At 46.9% G+C, this 7,820-nt stretch overlaps 1 protein-coding gene across 1 annotated transcript in view; it reads right to left on the minus strand.

The window, feature by feature from the left end:
• LOC115206750 (serine/threonine-protein phosphatase 2A 55 kDa regulatory subunit B beta isoform) overlaps window positions 1–7,820 on the minus strand; it is a 19,372-nt gene that overhangs the window by 6,850 nt on the left and 4,702 nt on the right. The window contains exons 2-4 of the mRNA XM_029773958.1: window positions 7,594–7,751; window positions 3,243–3,420; window positions 1,422–1,586 (exon numbers count right to left, since the gene is read on the minus strand). Coding sequence (XP_029629818.1) covers window positions 1,422–1,586; window positions 3,243–3,420; window positions 7,594–7,751 — 501 coding nt within the window. The remainder of the gene's footprint in view (window positions 1–1,421; window positions 1,587–3,242; window positions 3,421–7,593; window positions 7,752–7,820) is intronic.

A 7,820-nucleotide genomic window follows, 5' to 3' on the forward strand; every position in this document is an offset into this window, starting at 1 on the left:
AGTGCCCAAAACAGGTGCACCGCATGCATATAATATTAAGTAGTTAATCGCCAGCACATCCAACTACAAAAACACAACCTGACGCTAAAATAATCCCGCACAACACTGGGCGGGCTAACCAGGCTTAAATAACCAAAATCAAAAGACCAAATGAGGAACAGGTGCAAACAATAAGACATACCAAACGAAAAGGAAAAAGGGATCAGCGGCGGCTAGTAGGTCGGTGACGACGACCGCCGAGCGCCGCCCGAGCAGGCAGGGGAGCCACAGGGATTCGTGACAGTGTGTGTGTGTGTGTGTGTGTGTGTGTGTGTGTGTGTGTGTGTGTGTTCTGCTATCAGACAAACCTAGGGTATCTCACTGCTCTTTGCTCACATTTGAAGACAAAGTTAGTAATGCTATTCTTAAATAACAATAACCCAAATCCCAAATATCCCAATTCCCCCAATCTCTCCCTAAGGCCAAAGCAGAGTCCTAAATGTGTTTGAATATTCCTGGTCATGTGCTATTCAGCAGGATATGTGTGTGTGTACGGACCGGTAAACACATTAATACAGCTCAGGAAATAACTACTGTTATTGAACAACATGTCTGCGTCCCAAATTACACTCTATCCCCTATGGGCCCTGGTCAAAAGTAGTACACTATATAGGGGATAGGGCCCTGGTCAAAAGTTGTACACTATATAGGGAATAGGTCCCTGGTCTAAAGTAGTACACTATATAGGGGATAGGGCCCTGGTCAAAAGTAGTACACTATATAGGGAATAGGGCCCTGGTCTAAAGTAGTACACTATATTGGGGATAGGACCCTGGTCTAAAGTAGTACACTATATAGGGGATAGGGCCCTGGTCAAAAGTAGTACACTATATAGGGAATAGGGTGCCATTTGGGACACAACCGAGGTATTTCCATAGGGAGGTATATTATTATTATAGTATATATATTTATTTAGCATCTTACACCATCGATCCTCAGGCTTAAATGTCAATGTATTCATTAATTTCCTTCAGAGGCATATGCATATCATCTGATGCTCTCAGAGACAGACAGGGGCTTTGAGACGTTGAGCCTTTCATTGTCTTGACTGGGAGAGAAGACAGACAGACAGACAACCTTATTGATGTTTGTGGTTATCATTCCTAGCCATGCCATTGACTGTAGTAGGATAAAGGTTGGTTCAATAGAGACAGAGACGACTTCCATCCCTCTCTCCCTTCTTTTCGCAATCTCTTTCCCCCTCCACAGATAGTGGCATGGCTGTCACACCATGTACCATGTTTGAGTGGCGTGTGTGTGTGTGTGTGTGTGTGTGTGTGTGTGTGTGTGTGTGTGTGTGCGTGCGTGCGTGCGTGCGTGTGTGTGTGTGCATGTGTGCTTGAATATGTGTGTCTGTGTGTATGCCTGTTCCCAGTACTCACACTTGCAGTGTGTGTCGCAGAGCGCCTGTTTCCTCATGTCACAGAGTCGTACTGACCCTCTACTGCTGCTGTAAGCCAAGGTGTTGCACTGCTGAGGATGGAACTCCGCTGCTGTGATCACCTCCATCAGATCTTCCATGTTACACGGCTTAATGTCCACGATGTCTGGGGAGGGGCACGCTCAGGGAGAAATAACAGTTCAGCTAAATGGTGTTTAAGACAAGACAGATGAGCAGAATACAGGCTTTGCACTTGTTCCTAGGTTATTTGAAGCAGCAGTCGGTAGCCTAGAAATGTTGTACAGTCGTGGCCAAAAGTTTTGAGAATGGCACAAATATTAATTTTCACAAAGTTTGCTGCTTCAGTGTCTTTAGATATTTTTGTCAGATGTTACTATGGAATACTGAAGTATGATTACAAGTATTTCATAAGTATCAAAGGCTTTTATTGATGATTACATGAAGTTGATGCAAAGAGTCAATATTTGCAGTGTTGACCCTTCTTTTTCAAGACCTCTGCAATCCGCAATGACATGCTGTCAATTAACTTCGGGGCCACATCCTGAATGATGGCTGCCCATTCTTGCATAATCAATGCTTGGAGTTTGTCAGAATTTGTGGGTTTTTGTTTGTCCACCCGCCTCATGAGGATTGACCACAAGTTGTCAATGGGATTAAGGTCTGGGGAGTTTCCTGGCCATGGACCCAAAATATCGATGTTTTGTTCTCCGAGCCACTTAGTTATCACTTTTGCCTTATGGAAAGGTGCTCTATCATGCTGGAAAAGGCATTGTTCGTCACCAAACTGTTCCTGGATGGTTGGGAGAAGTTACTCTCGGAGGATGTGTTGGTACCATTCTTTATTCATGGCTGTGTTCTTAGGCAAAATTGTGAGTGAGCCCACTCCCTTGGCTGAGAAGCAACCCCACACATGAATGGTCTCAGGATGCTTTACTGTTGGCATGACACAGGACTGATGGTAGCGCTCACCTTGTCTTCTCTGGACAAGCTTTTTTCCAGGTGCCCCAAACAATCGGAAAGGGGATTCATCAGAGAAAATTACTTTACCCCAGTCCTCAGCAGTCCAATCCCTGCGTGCAGATGCACTCACACCTGCCTGCTGCCATTCCTGGGAAAGCTCTGTACTGGTGGTGCCCCGATCCCGCAGCTGAATCAACTTTAGGAGACGGTCCTGGCGCATGCTGGACTTTCTTGGGCGCCCTGAAGCCTTCTTCACAACAATTGAACCGCTCTCCTTGAAGTTCTTGATGATCCGATAAATTATTGATTTAGGTGCAATCTTACTGGCAGCAATTTCCTTGCCTGTGAAGCCCTTTTTGTGCAAAGCAATGATGACGGCACGTGTTTCCTTGTAGGTAACCATGGCTGACAGAGGAAGAACAATGATTCCAAGCACCACCCTCCTTTTGAAGCTTCCAGTCTGTTATTCGAACTCAATCAGCATGACAGTGATCTTCAGCCTTGTCCTCATCAACACTCACACCTGTGTTAACGAGAGAATCGCTGACATGATGTCAGCTGGCCCTTTTGTGGCAGGGCTGAAATGCAGTGGAAATGCTTTTTTTGGGATTCAGTTCATTTGCATGGCAAAGAGGGACTTTGCAATTAATTGCAATTCATCTGATCACTCTTCATAACATTCTGGAGTATATACAAATTACCATCATACAAACTGAGGCAGCAGACTTTGTAAAAATGTATATTTGTGTCATTCTCAAAACCTTTGGCCACGACTGTAGACAGATAAACAATGACAGAGGGTATGTTAGTATGGGGTTAAGGGGTAAAGGTGAAAGGATACTGAAGCTCTGGTCAGTGATCTCCAGGTTCCACAGGTTGACCCTGAGGTCATCCGTGGAAATGTAGGTCTGGAGGTCAGAGTTCACGGAGATGGAGTTGATGTGGTAGGTGTGGGCGTTACTGAACACACGCCGCGCTGTCGCCTCCACCATCAGATCTGAGTTCTGGAGGACAGGCACCTGGCAGGGAGGGAGCACATATTTTCACATCACATGACTGACTGTGACCTCAGGAATATATCACTTAAATATCATAAAACTTCATTGTATCACAGATCATAGAATCTAAGACTGCGAGAGCATTCACAGATTGACTATGAATACCTTGAGGGCTCTTTCTATTTCAATACACCGTGAACGACTGGTTCTATACAGCCATTCAGTATCTGCTACACACGTACACATCTTTTCATATGACTTCATGTACTGTATGTCTCCTCTTTAATGTAGTGGTAGACAGCACAGCAGCAGGCCTAGTGAGCTGATGTTAGGACTGAGGAGCCAGGGAGGACCTAGTGAGCTGGTGTTAGGACTGAGGAGCCATAGCAGCAGGCCTAGTGAGCTGGTGTTAAGACTGAGGAGCCAGGGAGGACCTAGTGAGATGGTGTTAAGACTGAGGAGCCAGGGAGGACCTAGTGAGATGGTGTTAAGACTGAGGAGCCAGGGAGGACCTAGTGAGCTGGTGTTAAGACTGAGGAGCCAGGGAGGACCTAGTGAGCTGGTGTTAAGACTGAGGAGCCAGGGAGGACCTAGTGAGCTGGTGTTAGGACTGAGGAGCCAGGGAGGACCTAGTGAGCTGGTGTTAAGACTGAGGAGCCATAGCAGCAGGCCTAGTGAGCTAGTGTTAAGACTGAGGAGCCAGGGAGGACCTAGTGAGATGGTGTTAGGACTGAGGAGCCATAGCAGCAGGCCTAGTGAGCTGGTGTTAGGACTGAGGATCCAGGGAGGACCTAGTGAGATGGTGTTAGGACTGAGGAGCCATAGCAGCAGGCCTAGTGAGCTGGTGTTAGGACTGAGGAGCCAGGGAGGACCTAGTGAGATGGTGTTAGGACTGAGGAGCCAGGGAGGACCTAGTGAGATGGTGTTAGGACTGAGGAGCCAGGGAGGACCTAGTGAGATGGTGTTAGGACTGAGGAGCCAGGGAGGACCTAGTGAGATGGTGTTAGGACTGAGGAGCCATAGCAGCAGGCCTAGTGAGCTGGTGTTAGGACTGAGGAGCCAGGGAGGACCTAGTGAGCTGGTGTTAAGACTGAGGAGCCAGGGAGGACCTAGTGAGCTGGTGTTAGGACTGAGGAGCCAGGGAGGACCTAGTGAGCAGGTGTTAGGACTGAGGAGCCAGGGAGGACCTAGTGAGATGGTGTTAGGACTGAGGAGCCAGGGAGGACCTAGTGAGCTGGTGTTAGGACTGAGGAGCCAGGGAGCACCTAGTGAGCTGGTGTTAGGACTAAGGAGCCAGGGAGGACCTAGTGAGATGGTGTTAAGACTGAGGAGCCAGGGAGGACCTAGTGAGATGGTGTTAAGACTGAGGAGCCAGGGAGGACCTAGTAAGATGGTGTTAGGACTGAGGAGCCAGGGAGGACCTAGTGAGCTGGTGTTAGGACTGAGGAGCCAGGGAGAGCCTACAGAGGAACCACACTCACACTACACTGCATTCTTCCCCCATGCCTTTCAACCTCGGTAACAGCCACACTCTAATATTCCCAACTCTGTGATGTCAAACAGACTGTAGAGACACATAGCTGTCATCCATTATGGTATATGACATACAGTACAGTAGAAGATAGGAGAGAACAGAGAGAGACAGAGAGAGCGTGAGAGAAAGAGAGAGCGAGCGAGAGAGCGAGAGAGAAAAGGCCAACCAGTGAAGAACAGTGTAAATACAATCCATATTTATGTTTATTTATTTTCCCTTTTGTACTTTAATAATTTGCACATCATTATAACACTGTATATAGACATACTATGACATTTTAAATGTCTCTATAATGTTTACTGTTAATTTTTTATTTTTTATTTATTGTCTATTTAACTTGCTTTGGCAATGTTAAAATATGTTTCCCATGCCAATAAAGCCCTTTAAATTGAATTGAATTGAGAGACAGAGACAGAGACAGAGACAGAGAGAGAGAGAGAGAGAGGCCATTAATAGATGCATGCCAACACGTCTGCCACGCTGATCCTTAACACTGGGGCACCTCAGGGGTGTGTACTTAGTCCCCTCCTGTACTCCCTGTTCACCCATGACTGCGTGGCCAAACATGACTCCAACACCATCATTAAGTTTGCTGACGCACAACAGTGGTAGGCCTGATCACCGACAATGATGAGATGGCCTATAGGGAGGAGGTCAGAGACCTGGCAGTGTGGTGCCAGGATAACAACCTCTCCCTCAATGTGAGCAAGACAAAGGAGCTGATCGTGGACTACAGGAAAAGGTGGGCCGAACAGGCCCCCATTAACATCGACGGGACTGAAGTGGAGCGGGTCGAGAGTTTCAAGTTCCAGGGTGTCCACATCACCAACGAACTATCATGGTCCAAACACACCAAGACAGTCGTGAAGAGGGCACGACAAAACCTTTTCCCCCTCAGGAGACTGAAAAGATTTGGCATGGGTCCCCAGATCCTCAAAAGGTTCAACAGCTGCACCATCGAGAGCATCCTGACTGGTTGCATCACCACCTGGTATGGCAACTGCTCGGCATCTGACTGTAAGGCGCTACAGAGGGTAGTGCGAACGGCCCAGTACATCGCTGGGGCCAAGCTTCATGCCACCCAGGACCTATATAATAGGTGGTGTCAGAGGAAAGCCCAAAAAATTGTCAGAGACTCCAGTCACCCAAGTTATAGACTGTTTTCTCTGCTACTGCCAAGTCTAGGACCAATAGGCTCCTCAACGGCTTCTGTCCCCAAGCCATAAGACTGCTGAACAATTAATCAAATCACCACCGGACAATTTACATTGTGTCACGGGTACTTAGGGCAGGAGGAAGGAGCAGAGTCAAATGCAGGAGATATTGTCCAGTAGCTCGAAGTTTATTCACACCCAGACACTAGGTGATCAAAAGGCACAGGGAGCACACAATACCCAAAAGGGAAACAGGTAATCCACAAAGGGAAAATCACACACGGGGCGCAGCCCGGCGAGAAAACAAATCCTCCAATTAAACGATGGAGAAAAACCACGGCCACAGCGTAATACCCCACTGCCCGCTGACAAACCAACAATCCCCACAACACACAAACCCAAATGAACAAACTAAATACCCCCCCACTAATGACAGAAACGGAAACAGGTGTGGACCTAGACAGACAAAACACAACGAACACAGAAACATAGATCGGTGGCAGCTAGTAGACCGGCGACGACGACCGCCGAGCGCCGCCCGGCCGAGGAGGGGCACCATTTTCTGTGGATACTGTGACACATTGACCCCCACCTCCCCTTTGTACACTGCTGCTACTTGCTGTTTATTATCTATGCATAGTAACTTCACCCCCACCTACATGTACAAATGACCTCTAACCTGTACCCCCGCTCACTGACTCGGTACCGGTACCCCCTGTATATAGCCTCGTTATTGTTATGTTATTGTGTTACTTTTTATTATTTTTTACTTTAGTGTACTTGGTAAATATTTTCTTAACTCTTCTTGAACTGCACTGTTGGTTAAGGGCTTGTAAGTAAGCATTTCACGGTAAGGTCTACACGTTCTATTCGGCGCATGTGACAAATAAAGTTTGATTTGATTGAACCGGGATTCTCTGTGTGAGAATTAAAGAATATGGTTGGCTGGGTGATGGGATTGCAAAGAAGGGAGAGTGAAAGAGAGATATAGAGAGGTGATCCTCTTCATCGCATTCATCTCAGTGCACATATCGATCAGTCTCTCCCTCCGTCCCTCCTCCGAGCCGTCTGTCAGTGCTGACGGAGCACATGAGATCTGTCATCTAAATGATTCTCCAGAGTGTGGAAAAACGGATTCTTCTCTTAGTGATAAGGAGCGAATGTACCATGAGAAATACACCTGTCCTGAGAGAAATGAGCTGCATATTCAATGTGCAAAGTCATTTGGAATAGCCAGAATTCTAGGAGTTTATTTGGGAGAGGAATATTGTATATTGCCAGAAAACCATTTGCTTTATATATCCCTCGTTCATAAAGTATTCATGTCAGTGGTATCAAACAACATCATTCTCATCTTGGGACCCCTCGGGACAATGATATATTAACTCGTATTACCTAGTATTATCCTGTCCTTATGAGATACTCTGTGTGTGAGTCTGTGTGCATGTGCGTGTGTGTGCGTCTGTTCGTGTGTTTGCGCGCGTGCGTGTGTGTGTGTGTTTTCACCCGTAGTGAGGTGATTGTGGATGGGTGTCTGATTCGTCCGTCTTCATCCTTCAGGTTGTATCCCTCTGGTCGTCTGTCTCTCTCACGAATCTTCCAGAGCTTCACTGTCTTATCTATACACACACACACACACCGAACACAAAGGGAGAGACCAAAACAGAGAGAAAAAAAAGAGAGAGAACGAGAGAATGAAAGAGAGAGAGAGAGAGAAAGGGAGAGGGAGAGAA

Source organism: Salmo trutta, chromosome 13 (assembly GCF_901001165.1).
Source record: "Salmo trutta chromosome 13, fSalTru1.1, whole genome shotgun sequence".
Taxonomy (NCBI): domain Eukaryota; kingdom Metazoa; phylum Chordata; class Actinopteri; order Salmoniformes; family Salmonidae; genus Salmo; species Salmo trutta.